This window comes from Nomascus leucogenys, chromosome 22a (genome assembly GCF_006542625.1).
Source record: "Nomascus leucogenys isolate Asia chromosome 22a, Asia_NLE_v1, whole genome shotgun sequence".
Classification (NCBI taxonomy): Eukaryota; Metazoa; Chordata; class Mammalia; order Primates; family Hylobatidae; genus Nomascus; species Nomascus leucogenys.
The window spans coordinates 109,027,418-109,046,734 of NC_044402.1; the positions used below are offsets into that span (position 1 = coordinate 109,027,418).

Here is a 19,317-nt window from a genome sequence, read left to right on the forward strand (position 1 = left end):
GCTACAAACACCAGTTAGTTACTGTCAAGAAATTTGTTTTATAAAAAATCCAAATGCTGGCATTGTTCAGAAAAATTTAACAGGTCTATTTATAACTGCTGTAAAGGTGAACTGCTGAAACTTGTTCAGCTGAAACATTTGGTGTGCATTAATACTTTGTTTCCATGCATTTATATTACAAATTCACACAAAAACGAAAATGGAAAAACTGCCAATACCTGATTTCTATTCCCTATTTTTTCACTCACAGTCATTTACTTAGGTGCCTTTTGACTCCATGGGGGTGGCTGCAGGGGGAATCTAACGCTCAGAAATACCAATAAGAGGAAGAAGAGCTTTTTACTTTTTTTCTTTGAGAATGAAATGTTTCCCATCATAGTGGATTGTAAAGCAAGTTCTCCATGAATGCAGCATGGATGTCTTTTGGCGTAATTGTTACACATTTGGCCTGGATTGCACACACCTTGGTGTCTCCAGAAAGGCCAACCTGATAGATCTCACTTGTTTCCTGCAAAGCAACAGCAGCTGTGCTCTGGATGTGCTGATCTGTTTTGAAGTCCTTAGCAGTTTCTTGCACCAGATGCTGGGAGGAAGGTTTATGGATTAGGCATTCAGTGGACTTCTGATAACATCTAATTTCACCAAGTGCCTTGGTATCCAGCCTGTTAACGGTGAAGTTTCTTCACCCCTCCAGTAGATGGCACACTGGCCTTTGTAGTTTTTTTGTAGGTTGCTTTGAGGGCAATCTGCATGGCATAGAGACCTCCTAACTCACCCCACTTGGGCTTGGTGAGCTAGAGCTGTATGTCTTCTTTTGAGAAACGTCTATTCAGCTCCTTTGCCCATTTTTAAATTGGGTTGTTTCTTGGTATTCAGTTGTCTGAGTTCCTTATATAATTTGGATATTAGCCCCTTATTGAATACATTAATTTTTATTGAATACATTAAATACATAAATATTGCAAATATTTTCTACCATTTCACAGGTTGCCTTTTCACTCTATTGATTGTTTCCTTTGCTGTGCAGAGGCATTTTAGTTTAATGCAATCCTGCTTGTTAATTTTTGTTTTTCTTGCCTGTGCTTTTGGTACTTATTTCTAAGTATTTTATTCTTTTTGTTGTTATTGTAAATTGATTTTGCTCTTAATTTTTTTGGATAGTTCGTTGTTTGTACAATTTTTCGACATTTCAGCCAAATTCTTCTTATCAGCTAGCTTTTGGCATCTGCCCCAGGGAAGCAAGTGCTTACATTCCATCCTCCTTGGAGATGTCAGACTTTCCTTAAATTTCGAGTTAATTGGTCATCCTGTAACTTTGTTCTCTGATGCATTTTAAAAAGTTAAAAAAATTTTTGTCAGATTATCCAGCATTTGTTTGTTATAATGGTGGGAGCAAGTTTTCTTTTCTTTTCTTTCTTTTCTTTTTTTTTCCCCCTAGCTTTCTACTATTGGGGAAATATAATTTAATACAAAAATCTTCTCCTAACCTAAAAATCTTCTCCACAAAGGTAATACAGAAGAAAAACACTTTTAGTATTAAGTTATTCAACCAGAATGTGGTGTGCGTTACACACAATCTGCTAAGAGATTGCAAAGAGAAAGAAATCTCACTCCTTTTTATAGCCAAGCAGTTACAACGCATTATATACACGTTTTCAAGAGACACAACAACTAGTTCTCAAGTAAGAGGGACTTGACAATACTATATGCTACACATGATTCATCCTAATTTTACCTGGTAATTGGGGTGACCACCTGTTGTGGCTAAGTAGCTTTATTGGAGGAAAAACAAGCTTGTCATTTCTTTATGGCAGGAGGAAGTTCTGCAACTTCAAGATAGGTGCCTACAGAAGTTAAGCTTCTACCCTACAAAAACCAAGAGATAGGGATGCTATCTCTCTTGATGTTAGCATTTCAAAAAGATGGTTCCTAGGTCCTTGCGAAAGGCATTCCTGGGCCATAAAGCTGACCAAAGGCCTATCTAATCTTCAAAAGGATTTATAAACATTTCAAAGACATGAGAAAGTACACACAAGTTTTCTAAGGTAAATGCTCTAGGAAAAAGGAGGAAAGTGAAATCTCTTCCCCCATTTTCAACAGGGAGAATGAAGCCTCTTATTTTTAAATTTGTATTTGGCCTTACACCGTCTCCTATGCGGCAGCTGACATCTCTAGGCTAATCTGATAATGAAATGCTCTTGCAGTGATTTCCAGCAAAACTCTCCTATATATTTTCCTCCTGGGATTTCAGGCCCACATTCTTAGGGACCATGAAGCCTACATCCCTCATTTTACTTTAGAACGTGTCTGTAAAGGGAGAAATAAGCCCAGAACTTAACCTCCATGTGTGCAGAGTGTCGTGCTCCTTCTTCTGAGTTGTTCTGTCTGGTGAAGCCAGGCAGGATGAAGATAATAACAACAACAAACACGACATAGTTCTTACAACGTACTAAGCAGTGTTTTAAATGTTCTATGTATATCAATGTATCTAATCCGACCAATAACTCTAAATAAGGAAACTGCCCAAGAATACCCAATATTAAGTGATGGAGCTGGGTTCTGACTTCAGGATCAATGTCCCTACCCAATGAACTCCATGCACTTATAATAAAGTCTAACATCTCTGATAATCCAGCAAAGATGCCTCACTCGTGCTTGTGCCTCTTTACATGCCACACCCTGGCTATGTTGTTTTCCAGTCAGTTGCTTGACCTTGTCCGCCTCTGTTTTTCTCAGGGCTGTTCTACATGCCCCACTGTACTTTTCGAAGGTTGAAATGTACTTCCTTCTGTGCCTCATTTGAAATACTACTTTTTCTTTGTGACCTTGATGCTCTCCAATCTAAATTAGATTACCAATCATAATCTACAGGGCACAGAAAGGCTTTTTCTTTTCAACATCACAGTATATCCTGTCTTTCATTGTTGAATGTCCATCTTGTCCACCGAACTGCAAGGTTTATGTAAACAAGAACCATTTTTTTTTTCTAAACTTATGATACTTAGAGCTTAGCTAGTTTCCTGGCACAGAATGACCACTCAATAAATACTTGTTGGAAAAACAAAACATGCATATAAAATAGAAATCATGGGGAACTGGGAAGAGGAAACAGGCAAAGTAAGAGCACAAAGCAAGTAAAATTGAAGAACTTGTGAGTTCATTTTATGCAATCTTTTCAATTTCTAGAGGAGAAAACTACAGCTCACCCAGTTATAGGTCACATGACTAGTGTGATGAAACAGACTTTAACATGCATTTTGTGGCTACATTCTTTTCACTTGCTTTCTAAAACCTGTCAAACTGTGTCTTGAATTTATGGGAAAAATCTTTCCATTTATATAGCTGTGTGCATAGTTTTAAAAATAGGTTAACTTTAGGATATAAAGTTGTTTTTTAGTCATGCATTGCATGTGGCATGGTTTTATGTAAATATATGCATCATATATGCTGACAAAGAAACTATTTGCTCAGAATTTAAAATACAAATTAGATCCGTTACTTAATTCTGTCTTTGGCTATTATAATACTGTAGATTCTATTAATTTGATGTTTGTATACCTAGGAGTAAAATTAGATAAATTATGGTCAGAATTTCTAAGCAATATATGAAGTAAACTAAATTTAAGAGAGTAAAGGAATTTGTTAAGTATGAGCAGTCAGGAGAAGTCATGTCAAGATAACTGATTTTTAGAGATAACCATAGACTGCAGTATAAGTTTGGAAGGAATCACTTAATTTTGGAATTGTAGGATCTATAATTATAGCATTGTTGTTTTCTGTTTTGTTAAAGTGTGTTAAAATTATGTTTAAGAGAACTAGAGTCATTGGAAAATACTAAATTTTGTTCTGAAAATAAATATCCCCAAATGTAATCATTTATCAGACACCTGTGTCGTCTTGGTGTTGATTTGAGGATGATGTTTTAATTCTTCCGTGTAAGATAAAAATATAAGAGAAATATTTCCTAATTAACAACAGAGCATGATGCTTTGTTTTGGTTCTGGGCCTCCTGAAGCATCATGAGAAGGCATAGGGATGCTCAGCCTGAAGAGCAGGAGATGCTGCAGGCAGGACAGCTGGCCTGGAAGAAGTGGGAAAGGTGAGATTGGTTGATTCAGTACATTCTGACCAAGCTGGGGGCACTGACTGAGACACGAACACCTGCATTTGCACTGATGTCAACCAAGAGGCACTGTAATAGCTGAAACAAAATAAAACCAGAGACATAAAAATACAGATTGGGATATTGAGCAGACTTACTCTTGGGTACTTATGAGAGGGCCTTGAGAATGCCAGTATTATGGTGTGGACAGTTATATGGTACTAGCAGAAACGTGAGATCTTGAATTTACAGGTTAGGGAAAAGAAAAGGATGAACTGTGGTATTTGTCTTTATGTAAGTATTTCCTTCATGCTGTATTACTCTCCCCATTCACCCATCCTTTCATCCAGCATCCATTGATAGATGATCAAACTATCTTTCTAGGCTCTGCTCAAATTTTATCTTTACCAAAATGTTTTGATACGGTTTGGCTATGTCTGCACCCAAATCTCATCTTGAATTCCCATGTGTTGTGGGAGGGATCTGTGGGAGGTAATTGAATCATGGGGGCAGGTCTTTCTTGTGCTGTTCTCATGATCGTGAATGTGTTATGAGATCTGATGATTATATAAGGGGGAGTTTCCTTGCACAAGCTCTCTTCTCTTGTCTGCCACCATGTGAGAAGTGCCCTTTCATCTTCTGTCATGATTTGAGGCATCCCCAGCCATGTGGAACTGTAAGTCCATTAAACCTTTTTTTAATTCCCATTCTCAGGTATGCCTTTATCAGCAGCATGAAAACAGACTAATACACTAAATTGGTACCAGTAGAGTGGGGCGCTGCTGAGAAGATACCTGAAAATGTTTAAGTGACTTTGGAACTGGGTAACAGGCAGAGGTTGGAACAGGAAAATGTGGGAAAGTTTGGAACTCCCTAGAGACTTGTTGAATGGCTTTGATCAAAATGCTGATAATGATGTGGACAATGAAATCCAGGCTAAGGTGGTCTCAGATGGAGGTGAGGAACTTGTTGGGAACTGGAGCAAAGGTGATTCTTGTTATCTTTTATCAAAGAGACTAGTGCCATTTTGTTCCTGCCCTAGAGATTTTTGGAACTTTGAATTGGAGGCAAATGATTTAGGTATCTGGCAGAAGAAATTTCTAAGCCGCAAAGCATTAAAGAGGTGACTTGGGTGCTGTTAAAGGCATTTAGTTTTAAAAGGGAAACAGAGCATAAAAGTTTGGAAAATTTGCAGCCTGACAATGCAATAAAAAAGAGAATCCCATTTTCTGAGGAGAAGTTGAAGCTGGCTACAGAAATTTGTATTAGTAACAAGAAGTCAAATGTTAATCCCCAAGACAATGGAGAAAATGTCTCCAGGGCATATCAGAGGTTGTCTTCACAGCAACCCCTTCCATCACAGGCCTGGAGGTTTAGGAGGAAAAAGTGGTTTTGTGGGCTGGGACCAAGGTCCCTGTGCTGTGTGCAGCCTAGGGACTTGGTGCCCTGTATCCCAGCTGCTCCAGCCATGGCTGAAAGGGGCCAATGTAGAGCTCTGGCCATGGCTTCAGAGGGTGCAAGCACCAAGCCTTGGCAGCTTCCATGTGGTGTTGAGCCTGTAAGTGTATAGAAGTCAAAAACTGAGGTTTGGAAACACCTGCCTAAATTTCAGAAAATGTATGGAAATGCTTGGATGTCCAGGCAGAAGTTTGCTGCAAGGGCAAGGCCCTCATGGAGAACCTCTGCCAGGGCAGTGCGGAAGGGAAATGTGGGGATGGAGCTGTCACACAGAGTCCCTACTGGGGCATTGCCTAGTGGAGCTGTGAGAAGAGGGCCACTGTCCTCCAGACCCCAGAATGGTAGCTCCACCGACAGCTTGCACCATGTGCCTGGAAAAGCTGCAGACACTTAATGCCAGCTTGTGAAAGAAGCCAGGAGGGGTGCTATACCCTGCAAAGCCAAAGGGGCAGAGCTGCCCAAGGCCATTGGAGCTTGCCTCTTTCATCAGCGTGACCTGGATGTGAGACATAGAGTCAAAGGATGTCATTTTGGAGCTTTAAAATTCAACTACTTTGGTGAATTTCAGACTTGCATGGGCCCTGTAGCTCCTTTGTTTTGGCCAATTTCTCCTATTTGGAATGGCTGTATTTGCCCAATGCCTGTACCCTCATTGTATCTAGGAAGTAACTAACTTGATTTTGATTTTACAGGCTCATAGGCAGAAGGGACTTGCCTTGTTTTGGATGAGACTTTGGAATGTGGACTTTGAGCTGTTGCTGAAATGAGTTAAGACTTTGGGGGACTGTTGGGAAGGTGTGATTGCTTTTGAAATTTGAGGATATGAGATTTGGGAGGGTCCAGTAGTGGAATGATACCTAAATCATTTCCCTCCAGTTCAAAGTTCCAAAAATCTCTAAGGCAGGGACAAAATGCCACCAGTCTCTTTGATAAAAGATAACAAGAGTCACCTTTACTCCAGTTCCCAACAAGTTCCTCACCTCCAAATCTCATCTTGAATTCCCACATGTTGTGGGAGGGACCCAGTGGGAGGTAATTGAATCATGGGGTCACTTTCCTGAGCCATTCTCATGATAATGAATAAGTCTCATGAGATCTGATGATTATATAAGGGGAAGTTTCCCTGCACAAGCTCTCTTCTCTTGTCTGCTGCCATGTGAGATGTGCCTTTCACTTTCTGTTATGATTGTGAGACATCCCTAGCCACATGGAACTGTAAGTCCATTAAACCTTTTTTTTTTCTTTTCAGTCTCGGGTATGTCTTTATCAGCAGCATGTAAATGGACTAATACAGTCTTCCTTTGTCTCTTAACAAAGTTAATCTATATTTTATTAATCATCTGATGAATAAATATTTGAGTCCGTTTTTGTTTCAAGCATATTTCAGAGTCTTTTTTTTTGCATTAATCCTCAAATAACTTTTAAGTAGGTATTTTTATTATTCCCAGTTTGGGTTCAAGAAAGGTTATATAACTTGCCTGAGGTTATACATTTAGAAAATGCTGAAGCCAAGGTCAAACCCAGGCAATGCCATGCCAGAGCCCACAGTTTTTGCTCTTTCTTGCAATAGGATTTAAGCTAGAGCAGTGTTTCCTTATGTAGGGGCACATACCCTGGTGCATGAGATGACTTAGGTGGTATATGCAAGGTCATTAAGCAATATTGAATCATATATGAATATTGATCACTTTCCAACCCTTCTGAACACATCAAGGAGAAAGTTTTATTTTGGTCCTGGTCTTGAACAACACTCACATGTGTGGTGTCTTTCTTTGGGGGTAGGCGGAGGTATGACAGGCAACCCAATCTAGATAACATTTCATAAGGCTTTTTGTTTCCATCATATGTACTTCACAGTTGTCTCTTATTTATAAAAGCTTCTACTGGTTCTTTATTTATGTTTAATGGTATGAAATATGAATTTTAATAATTTAATGAAAGTTGATTGAAGAAAGATATGAAGTAGACAATAGTAGGTAAATAATATCAATATGGCAAAATCACGATGATGGCACCCTAAATGACTTATTTGGAGAACACTGGATTGGACAAATTCCTTTAACAATGAAACCTGAAATTACACAAAAGTCCTGGCCAGTGTAAGCAGTGGGCGTTCACATGGTTGTGGGAGGCTAGTTGTGTTTCATGTGATCAGACACTTTAGAAGTGTACCATATTGCATTTTATTTACTAGCTCTGTCTTCCCTGTGTGCTCCTCATGGGGAGGGATGATCTATTCTTTTATTTTTCTAGAATGCCTGTCCTTTATTGGTGCCTAGGAAATATTGACTGAATGAAAATATAAATATATATTTAATGATATTACTTATAGTGGATCATAAGATTATTTGATAAGCATGCTACATGTAGGTACCTTACAATCATTTAAAATATAGTTTTCTTCATAGTTAACTGACATAAATATATCCATATTATTGTTTCAATTTTATGACTGGCAATACTGGCACACAGAGAAATATTTGACTTAGAATTATAGGGTTTTGGAGCTGGGGGTATCTTAGATTTTGTTGAGTCTTACTAACTTTACTAGTCTACAAGCAGTCAAACTCATATCCAAGGTCATACAGGTCATTAGTGGAGGAGGTGCAACTCATAATAGTTTTTATTATAGGGTTGGTAATTGTGTGAACAAGTGTATGAATCCTGTGTGAACTCTTACCAGTTGCTGACTGTACTATGATTTAGCCCCTTTTAAAATGAAGTTTTCTAAAAAGGAAATTGGATATTCTAATATCTACTTCATAGGGTTATTAGGAGGACTATGTAAGATTATTAAAGGGCTTAGTATAACCTATGAAAGGCATTGAGTAAATAGTAGCCTATAATACAGGTAGTAATACTAGTAATACTACTACTAGTGGTAGCATGGTAATAGTAGAGGTGTAGTAACAGAAATGGTGGTTCATGTAGTAGTGATATAAGCTTATCCAAGTCTGTCTGACGCCATCGTGAAGTTCAGAATAGGGAAGAGACAGCACCAAACTCTGTCTGGAGGGCTTAATAAAGGAAACAACAAGAACGTGAGATTTGAACTAAAAGTATGAAGGAAGAGTAGAAATCACTTACCTAAATCACTTAATAGGTAAAGCACAGAGAAGGGTTTTCCTGGCTTAGAGATTAGCCCATGCCAAGTGGGCATGTTATGTTTTCTATGGCTGGAAGGAACAATGCATCTGCAGAATATGCAGGAGATCAGGCTGTGAAGTTTGATGGGAGTGGACTCACATGTCATGCTAAAGCATGTTGGAATTTTCCTTAAAATTGTGATGAGACATCAAAATATTTTAAGCAGGTTAGTAAGTGGGTCAGATTTGAGTTTTAAAAAGAAAACTCTAGAGGTATTATGATGGATGGATAAGATGAACTAGCTTGGAGACGCAAATGTCTAAGAGAGATACTATTCACCTTTAAGTGCATAGTCCTATTTGATTGATTCTGACATCTGTATGAGAGACTGTACCCTTGATGCAACCTTCCAAGAAAGAGACAGGAATTAAAGAGTTTTATTAAAATGGTAACAACCATAAATAACTGTCAGCTGCTGATGTGAGTAATGGAAGGAGATCAGTGCTGCAGCAGCTGGTGAGCTTGGGCAGTGAGCGTGATGGCAATCCATGGTTTTTGCTATTTGATGAGAGTTAGTCCCACATATTCCATTGATTTAAATCCATTTCTTTGGAGATGCTGTAAAGTCTCAAAATATTTTCCTTTATAATGAGTTGATTCATCTTAGCTGAATTAAAATGTGAATGTGCAATAAGGAGAACTTTTTTTTTTTAAGAACCAAGAAAAGGTAAATATTGTCATAAAATGTAAATGTATAACTAATTTAATGACATATCTTTTATCTTTGAATAATAGAAATTTCTTCCAGGGTCACATTTCTTATAGTACATACGTCTAAGCTATGCTTATAGAATAGGAGTAATAAAAGAGAAAATCCTAAACTCAGTGTTTAAAGCAACCCTTAACTGGCATTAAAAAAACAAACAAACCATAAAACCTATTAGGGAATTAGGGTCTGTCACTCATTGAGACTTTAGAAGTCATATGCTTATTTTTTTGCAGTAGTTCAGGCAGTAGTTCCTTTTCTGGCAACTCCATAAAAATAATTCATAGAATCAAAGAATGTTCAAGTTGAGAAGCATTTTGGGGATATCTTGTCCAGTGTTTATCTGACAACATTATTGCAGACATTTTGACCTTTAAATAACCCTCCAGAGAACTAATGTAACTGACACCTTGTGATTTGCATTAGAGATGTTGATGGGTATAAGGAATATATGGGGCAGTGGTGATTATTTCTTTTTCAGGTCACTTTTTATTGGCATATATTTACTTACTTTTAGATGTTTGTTTCGCCATGTCTCACATCATCATTGTGTATCCAAGCTAAGAACTAATCTTTCTGGTCAATAAACAGTTTGTGGTGTTTTTCATGGGTTTGCTCATTTTATCAGTAATGATCAAATTTGAATATTGAATGACATTGAATGACTAAGCAAGTAGGTGACTCCTGAGGAAGCTGCGTACTACATAGAGTGCATTAAATACTGAGCTAATTTTTTTTTAAATAAATGTTTTGTTTTGCATACCTGTCACAGGGTATCTTAAGGAGCTCTGGCAGAAGGAATAAGATGGTATTTCTAATAAAGGCCTTTAGGAAATGTTTTAGGTGATAAGTTTTAAAAATATTATATCTAGTGCACTTTTCAAAATATGAAAAGAAAGGGACAAACAAGGTACATGCTTCTCAGCTGCTCTTGGGTGAGTGATTCATTTTCTCCCAGTTGCAGGGAGAGGTGCAGTCACCAAAAACAAGGGTTGACTGGGAAGGAAGGAATTTTAAGAAAAGTGGATAGAATTTAATCTCTGATCATTGACACAATTATAAATACCAAATTGATTTTTCCCCAGAGAAAAATCTCCCCTTCAGAACTCCTTTTCTTTTCTAAATCAGTTAGAAATATAACCTTAAATGAAATTAAAGCTCTAACATTTGCCATAGAAACTGTCTCCAAGTTATAAATTGAATTCCAACTGATTAGAAATGAACTATATATTTTGTCTTTATATTTGTGATACAGATAATCAAATTATAGTATTTGATAGAGACCAGGGAGTTTATTACCTGTTATGTAAAAGTTCAGCATTTAGTACCAATATGCAAATAAGCAGTGCAAAAAAATTCTTATGTTTGTGATATTGAAAAATAAGCCAATATGTGGGGTGAGCAGATATGATGTATTTAGAGTGTCTCTGAGGGAAACTAACACATAGCATCCCTCTTGGCTGCCCTGATTCTAAACATGTTAAGATATAAAGCAAAGGAGTGAGGGAGAACCTTATTGCTGTGGGAGGCTGGGGTGGATGATGTGACCCTAGGTCTGTTAGACAAGTGGGTCTATTGAAGAACCCCATAATTAGTCAGGATCTTCCCACCTGGGCACAGGATGCTGAGCAGTAGGCTCCTATCCCTGGAGATGCTGCAGAGAAAGTCTGCTCACTGCAAGTTACCTTTTCTATGCCTAAATTTTGACTTCTTTCTATGATTACATTTTTGCGAGTTATGCCTAGAAGTGAAAATTCTACATTGAAGGGGGATGTGCTGATTTACCTCAATATAAGTAGTGTTTACAGCGCACATATCTCATTCGCCTATTTATTCACTCTCATTGGACAAATCTTGATTAAACACCAAGAACGTTGCAGGCCCTGTGTGAGGCAATGGAGAGGAGAGAGTAGAGGGGAAGATAGACACCAATTTCTTCTCCCACAGCTAAAGCTTAGTGAGTGAGACTAACATTTAAACATGAAAAATGCTTCTGAGAATAAGTGACATTCAGCCTGAACCCTGAGAACCGACCTAGGAAGAGCGAGTGAGTGGAGAGAGTAAAGGATCCAGGCAAAGAAAACTCCAGGAACCAAGTCTCAAGACAGGACAGACTGAGCAGCCAGCGCTTCCATGGCTGAAATGTTTTGTTTTAGTTCATCTGTGGTTCACTCTGAACAAATCTTTACATTTATTTAAATCATTAATTGCAGACTACGTATTGGGTACAGTGTACACTGCTCAGGTGATGGGTGCACTGAAATCTCAGAAATCACCATTAAAGAACGTAGCAATGTAACAAAAAACTCCCTCTACCCCGAAACTATTGGAATTAAAAAAATGAATCTTTAATTGCAGAATAATTTGATTTCTATATTTGCATTATTTTAAAACCATATTTACAAAAAATTCATTCTATGTGTTATTGGCTTTAATGTTTATTAAAGGTCATGTTATTCTAAGCCTTCTCTCTTTTTTTAAATTTCTTTGCTTTGTTTTGTCTGTAGTTTGCTTCAAGCAAAATTTTCCCTACAGGAAGTTTACATGAAATATGCAAGAAACTTTTAATGATTTTTTTCTTAGAATTATGTCTTAATTTAAAAAAATTACTACTACTATTGCTACTTCTACTACTACTAGTACTTCTACTACTAAAATCTCACCAGAAACTTCCTCTTTGTCTTATTCTCTTTTATTTCTTTTGCCTGGTATAAAATATAACCTTCCCATTTGCAGACTCAAGTCTTCCTTTAGTGCAAGATTTTTCTTCTGTTATGTTTTTATTGATTCATTCTATTTGTTGTTATCTTTTCTCCAGAAAGAGAAGTAATCTGCCACATCCTCCAGATAGGCATCTTATACCTCATATACCTCCTCACACCAGTATTTGTTCTTCTTCGTTTCTTTCTTTAGTGGCTTAAAATAACATGCATTTGTTCTCTTACAGTTCTGGGTGTCAGAAGTCCTAAAATCGGGGTGTCGGCAGAGCTGCCTTCCTTCTGGAGGTGCTGGGGGGAATCCTTACCTTTTTCAGCTTCTAGAGGCCACTGGCATTCCATGACTCTTGGTCCCTTCCTCCATCATCAAAGCCAAAAGTGTAGCAATTTCCTCTCTTACATCCCTGGCCACATCCTCACTCGAACGCCCTTTCTCAAACTCTCAAGTCTTTGTTCTTTTTCCCTCCCTTTGGGAGGATTCTTCAAGTGTCTCCTAAATTGCCAAATTCATTTTCTTACTTTGTCAGATCTACTGTTTTTTGTTCTAATATTGATTTTAAAACTTGGTTATATTTTAGATTCCTTATAATCTTTTGTTAATCCATCCTGCTCTTAAATTTCTGTCTCCATCTCGGTCTACTATTAACTCAACTCTATTTTAGGGACACTATAGTGCAGTGGTTAAGGGTGTACAGTGTGGATCCAGGCCGCATGGGCTGCATTAAGGCCCTGCCACTTGCTAGCTGTGTGGCTGGGCAAAATATGTGGAATCTGTGCCTCAGGTTCCTCATCTGTGAAATGGGAACAAGAAAATGCCTGTCTCATAGAGCTGCTGTGAGACCGAGTCAATTCATTTACCATAGCTAGTAGTCAGTAACTTAGTTTCTAATTAACCCATAATCTATATTTTCCTAAATTATTCAGAATAATTATTTAGAATTTCATCCAGCTGTTGTTGCATGTATCAATATGTGTGTATATATGTCCTGTGTGTGTTTTGTTAATTATCTTTTAAGACATCAAGTTTTACTCAGTCTTAATATTTTAAAATTCTTAATTCTTTCCATAATCAATTTGGTTGGCCTTGAACATATCTTCTCAGTTATTAAATGGATGGACTGATTGGCATGTATTTCCTTTAGTCAATTTTCTGGGGGTGGGGGGTGCAGATTTATTTAGTGTAGTCTACTAAAGGACAGAGTGCTTGGTCCTGTGCCTTTTAATAAGGTGAAGCTTAAGGTTGGCTCATCAGAAGCCATCTATACTTCTTCCTTTTCTGGGATAAGGCATGACAAATGGCAATCCAGCTGGTATTGCCCCACAGCTCTTCCAGCTTCAGCTCCTAGCACTTAGTCCTTCACCCAGCAGTTCCACGCATCACTCCCCAATATCTTCACCTCAGCTACATCATATTGCCGGGGGCTATTGCCTTAGAGAGACAAGAATTAATGGGGCATGAAATAAATCTTGTCATTCAGAAAGTAGCACTCACGTGCTTCTTTCTCAGTGAGCTGAGCAGTACTCAAGTAGCTTTTCACCTTATTAAAACAAAATCTGTCTGAGAGCTGCGAGTTGTAGTGGGTGAAGATGGAAATCCTCAACTCTCACATTTTGCATCTTTTTGTCCTCCTGAACAGAAGGTATCAGATGGTGGTTAAGGATTCACAATACAGACTCACATAGACCTGGTTCAAATTCTAGCCGATTGGTGGATATTCCAGGTTAAAACAGTTAATCTCTTTGAGCTAAAGTTTCTTCATCCATAACAAATGGATGTAAAAAAATTAAAGGGTCTCCTCCATGTTCATGTAAGGTTTTAAATTAGAAAATGTTCAATAAATGGCAGCTATTATCAGCCTGGAAACATCCCTTTCTTTTCATCAGCTCACAGCACAACTTTGTCTTTTGCCCAGGTGTCGGGCTCAAGACCTAGCCCTCAGTTCTTGTAGAAAGTTGTGATTGTTGAGAGGTGCTCACAGGGTTGTCAGTGGTTGGATAGCAGAGAGTTTGGTGGGGTGTTCAGGGCTGATACAGTCAGCTGAGTTTGGGACTGAGACACACAAATCCTCTGATAACCAAAATTCTCTAACTTCTAGAAATGATTGAGGACTCTGCCAGACAAGCTATCCCCAGGACTGCAGGACTTGATGGCTTTCTCTTCTGCCCCTGCTCTGGCAGGGACAAGTGCCTACTGTTGGCAATCTACATTTCCATTATTCCTAAGCACTAGCACTTTCTGGAAAGAAGACATCTCCCTGAATGGAGGGACCCAGAGTTTCAGGCCTCCATCCCCTTATGACCCCAGACCTGGAGACATATTCTTCATCTGGAATGTCTTCACTGATCCTTGAGGTCCTCAGACAGAAAGGGGCTTATTCTTTCAACACTCCTGTCCCTCCCCTTTTAAAAGCCAGAACTTGATTATCCCTAGTGGTATTCACACTTATAACATTTAAAAAATCAATCTCATTAAGTACACTGGGAGCCTTTTCTTATATAGCATCTTACTTCCTGTTAAAAAAAAAACACCTCATATCACCTTCACCTAATACTTTTCATACATCATAGACAGAGAGAATCCCCAAAATAGCTCTATTATTCCTCTCTGTAAAGTAGAGACGTAGCTGGGAATTCATTTTAAAGAGGACAGTTGATTACATTTATATAATAACTATTACCGTTTGTCCTGCCAGTTTGCCAAAGGGTTTCATCTAAACTTCAGTTTAGAAAGCTCCTGTGGATCCGAGCAGATCATCCTCTGGTACTTTCAGTGTTGTTGAAACTTTATATTTCTTTGTGTTTTCATGAGGGTGAATCGAGAATCACTAGCCTTCCAATATCTGATCTCAGGTTCCCCTGTTCACATTTATGAAATGGGTAATTTTTCTTATTTGAATGGAAAAAACTTCAATTTATGTAAATGTTTATAAAAATCTTGAAGACTAACAATAATTCTTTGTAATCTTTTTAACCTTCTTTTTCAGCTGAATTTTATCCTGTTTCTGAATACGGTTAGAGTTCTAGCTACCAAAATCTGGGAGACCAATGCAGTTGGGCATGATACAAGGAAGCAATACAGGTAATTTCAGGGCAGGCATCCATCAGAGGAAATATTTTGGTTACTATTTCTTTCCTTTTTTTTTTTGAGACAGAGTCTTGCTCTGTTGCCCAGGTTGGAGTGCAATGGTACAATCTCGGCTCACTGCAACCTCCGCCTCCCGGGTACAAGCAATTCTCATGCCTCAGCCTCCCGAGTAGCTGGGATTACAGGTGTGTGCCATCATGCCCAGTTAATTTTTGTATTTTTAGTAGAGACAAGGTTTTGCCCTGTTGGCCAGGCTGGTCTCAAACTCCTGACCTCAGGTGATCCACCTGCCTTGGCCTCCCAAAATGCTGGGGTTACAGGTATGAGCCACCGTGTCCTGCCTTTGGTTACTGTTTCAAGTAAAGAACAGATATAAAGAGATTTGAAATATCTTTAAGAGATTAAGTTTATGAATGTATATTTATTGTGTGATTTATCAGAAAAGCATATATGTATTAAGAAAACATAAGTAACCCCAAAAGCTACCCCTTGTGCTTAAATTCTAAGTATATTTTAAAATCTGTTTTTAGCAGATTGGGATGTTCCCATCAATTATATATGAACTCCCAGAAAATATCTTGATGATCTTGGCAGACAATTTTATTTGCATTCTACAAATATGTCATAACTGAAAAGATCAAGTGGATTTGCTGTATTGTTTCTAATCTTTACATCAAATTGTCTCTCACTAAATATGCAAATGTATTGATTGAGAGAGGTCCATTCTTCAGCCTTTCATGAAGAAAAGGACAAATCAAGTGTTCGTGATTATTATCAAACTATCTTAAGGTTGTGTGCATTTCACATAATGATCATTTTGGAAATTTTGAATATTAGGGGCATCTATCCAACTGGACACATACATCTAGTAATCAGGTAGATGTGGATTTGCCTTTATAATCTCCAGTTAACTATTTATTTCTGTCTCAGATTGTTATGAAATGCTATCTCAGACACAAAGGAAAAACATCATCGTCAGCATTTTGATCTCTCACAAATCTTCCATAAGTCCTCGTTGATTTAGTCCTCTCCACCATTTAGGTAGTTATTGCGGGATCTGGCCAGCAGCCTGCAATGCAACGGGTCTCTCTCTTTGTTCCCAGGCGGATCGGCAGGTCGAGAAATAATAGACACACACAAGATAGTGAAAGCTGGGTCCAGGGGGGTCACCGCCTTCTGGTCCCACAGTGCCAACAATGCACTGGATATACCAGTATTTATTATTAAGGTTAGTGAGGGTGGGGGTAGATTAGTGAGGGATTTAGGGTCATTTGATTATGAGGTGAGATGGTCACATGGGGATGAAGTAATTCTTCAACATAACATCTGTATGCAGAAGTACAGCATGCAGAGATAAGAATTTACAATATAGTGTGTGCATCAGTAATTTCTAACAGAGCCTTAAAACAGAAACACAGTCTTTCCATAACCTATGATTAAAAAGATATTAATCAGCAGTAACAGTTGCAGCAAAAGCTGGTTACAAACAATCCATAGAAACAGGACGTGAAGCTAGACAATTGGTTAGACCAGAAATTCTCAGAAGGGAGTATGCCTTAACCCTAAAGAGGCCTAGAAGAGCCGTGGCAAGATGAGGGCGTTTATAGCCCTATCTTATCCAAATGGACAGGTGCCCCTCATGCGTCCATTTATAGGCTCTCTGCAAGGGTCGCATTCCACTCCCAGAGCTATGAACATCTGCTTTTCTGGGATAGGAATCTTGGTGATGTGAAACCTCCCTGACTGCACGTCCATTCATAGGCTCTCTGCAGGGGGAAGCACATCACGTGCTGTTGGCTCATTCTGGCAGTCCAACCTGGCGTTATCTTTACACAATCCTGCATGCAACTTTGTATTTACAATAATCAGGAACATTTCATCTTTTATTCCGTAGCAATAGTTTCAGGGGGTCTCCCTACAGGTAGTATTTACTGTTGAGCGGCAAAGACTACAGGTATGACCTGCAGGATTCACAGTATCCTATGCCCATAGGATGCACAGTATTAACAAATCAGCAGCTGCTAGTGCCAGTTATTTTTAATATGCTGTCAGTGGTAGTATTATACATTGTGCATGAGTTTACGGTGAAAGGTCTATGCTATACTAATATAGCTTGTCTCTCATGTCACATCCCATCTGAGAAGACATAGGCCAAAGGATAGAATAATAAAAAATGTAAATAACTTTTCACTCTTCTTCATAAAGTGGAAGAGTGTAGTGGTGTTTAGAAGCTACTTACTTCTCTAGTTCTGAACAAAGCTGCTTATTTCTATAGTTCTGAATGACATGAACTAATACTTTTAGTAAAGTAAATTTTGGAGGTAACAAAGTGTGGACTATCTTTAAAAATGGATGGAATAGACAATATTTTGAATTAATTCATGGAGGATTATTTCCCAGAATAATTGAAGAGAATAATTTATCAAGGATTGAAATAATCAACTACTCAGAATTCAGAATAACTTTGAAATAATCTGGTGCCCAGAAGATTTCAAGTACGAAATTGTTAATTAGAACAGTTTAGACTAATAGAAGTCAGAAAAAGTATTTTTCAGCCAAATACATTTTTTTAATGGCTGAAACATATTTAATATCCTTAATTATGTCCAAAGTTAAGTCACAGATAAAAATGTAGTGAAGAGTGACTCTTTTTTCAGAGAAAAATGTGGGAACCTGCTTGACACCAATTTGAGAATTCAGTTCCATATTCTGTTTCTGAGGCCTTAGATTTTCAAGTTTAAATAGCATCTCACTTTTTAAATAGGCTTAGGAAAATTAAATCTGTGTCCCTGTCTCAGTGACATTCCTACAATGAGGGTTGAGTATTTAAATTTATATCAGCTAATTTTTGTACCTTTAAACTTATCTTCCATTCTGTTATCACCTTTGTCTAACAAATGTTCAAATATTCTTGCTAAAATAAAACAATATAAAATTTCCAAATGGTGGCATCTAAAACAGTTACAGAGCATGTTTCCATGCATACTACTATGAAAAACTGAAAACACCTTTCAGAGCTGAGATAATCTCTCCAGGTGAATGTGTGCTCACACACAAATAAGAAAGACTTCTGAAAAGTACATAAAATCCCTTAGTTGTCATGGTGGTTTAAAATGGAAATGAGTTAATGAATCAGTTCTTAAAATAACTTTTTATCTTGAGATAATTGTAGATTCACATACAGTTGCAAAAATAACACAGAGAGATTCCATATATCCTTTAACCAGTTTCCCTCAATGGTGGCATAGTGTATAACTATAGTTTACAATCATTTACCCTAAAACAAAATTGTGTGAATAAAATTCAATCATCTATTAGATTTAATAACATGGATAATACATTTTTTTCCTTTTAAATTACAACTCAATTACTTCATAAAGCAAGAAGAGATTGCCAGGCCTGGAAAAACAGATATGAAAAAATGCAAGATTCAGTGAAAAAGAATACTTGAATGTTTTGACTAATTTCACTCCCCATTTAATGTCAGACAAAACTCATATTTAATGTTTATTATTTTTATAATAAATCCAACCAGTATTTATTACATAGCACGAGAGTAAAGAGGAGAGGTTTTAAGGCTGCATCCATCACTTACTGCATCACATTGAATGGATACTTTCTCTCTGTGAGCCTCTATCCTCTCTTGGCAATGGGATAATAGTAGCTCTCTCCCATGGTTGTTAGAATAAAATGAAGCAACCAGCATGGGATGTAACAGGAGCATGGTGCTTAATGGCCAGTAGCGTCATTTGCTGAGTGCCCTTCTTGAACCCCCAATTTAGGTGGGGATGGGTAGAGACAGAGAGAGTGGGAGAGATAGATATTATGATTGATTTAATTAAATAAAATGGGGAAAGTACCAACAGAGATGCCCGTACAAAGTGCTATGTATACAGAAAAGAGGGAAGGATTAATTCAAGGCCATGGGGATCAATCAAGAAAGGCTTAAGAGCAATAGTGGTTTTTTAAAGCTAGATTGATTCTTAAAAGAAAATCAGAGATTTTCTAGAGCTGCTCACCTGGAGAGACATCACCTAGGGAGAGAGAGCACAGAATTAGGAATCTATTTTCTAAACAGGACACTGAGTCCTAAAACCACCTG

The 19,317-nt window shown here is 37.9% G+C and overlaps 1 protein-coding gene across 4 annotated transcripts in view; it reads left to right on the forward strand.

The window, feature by feature from the left end:
• PTH2R (parathyroid hormone 2 receptor) overlaps positions 1 to 19,317 on the forward strand; it is a 127,618-nt gene that overhangs the window by 99,099 nt on the left and 9,202 nt on the right. For 3 of the 4 annotated variants that reach the window (XM_030803443.1, XM_030803442.1, XM_003254012.2), the window contains one exon: positions 15,115 to 15,209. The exons of the other annotated variant lie outside the window; for it this stretch is intronic. In XM_030803443.1, coding sequence (XP_030659303.1) covers positions 15,115 to 15,209 — 95 coding nt within the window. The remainder of the gene's footprint in view (positions 1 to 15,114; positions 15,210 to 19,317) is intronic. 4 annotated transcript variants of the gene reach the window in all.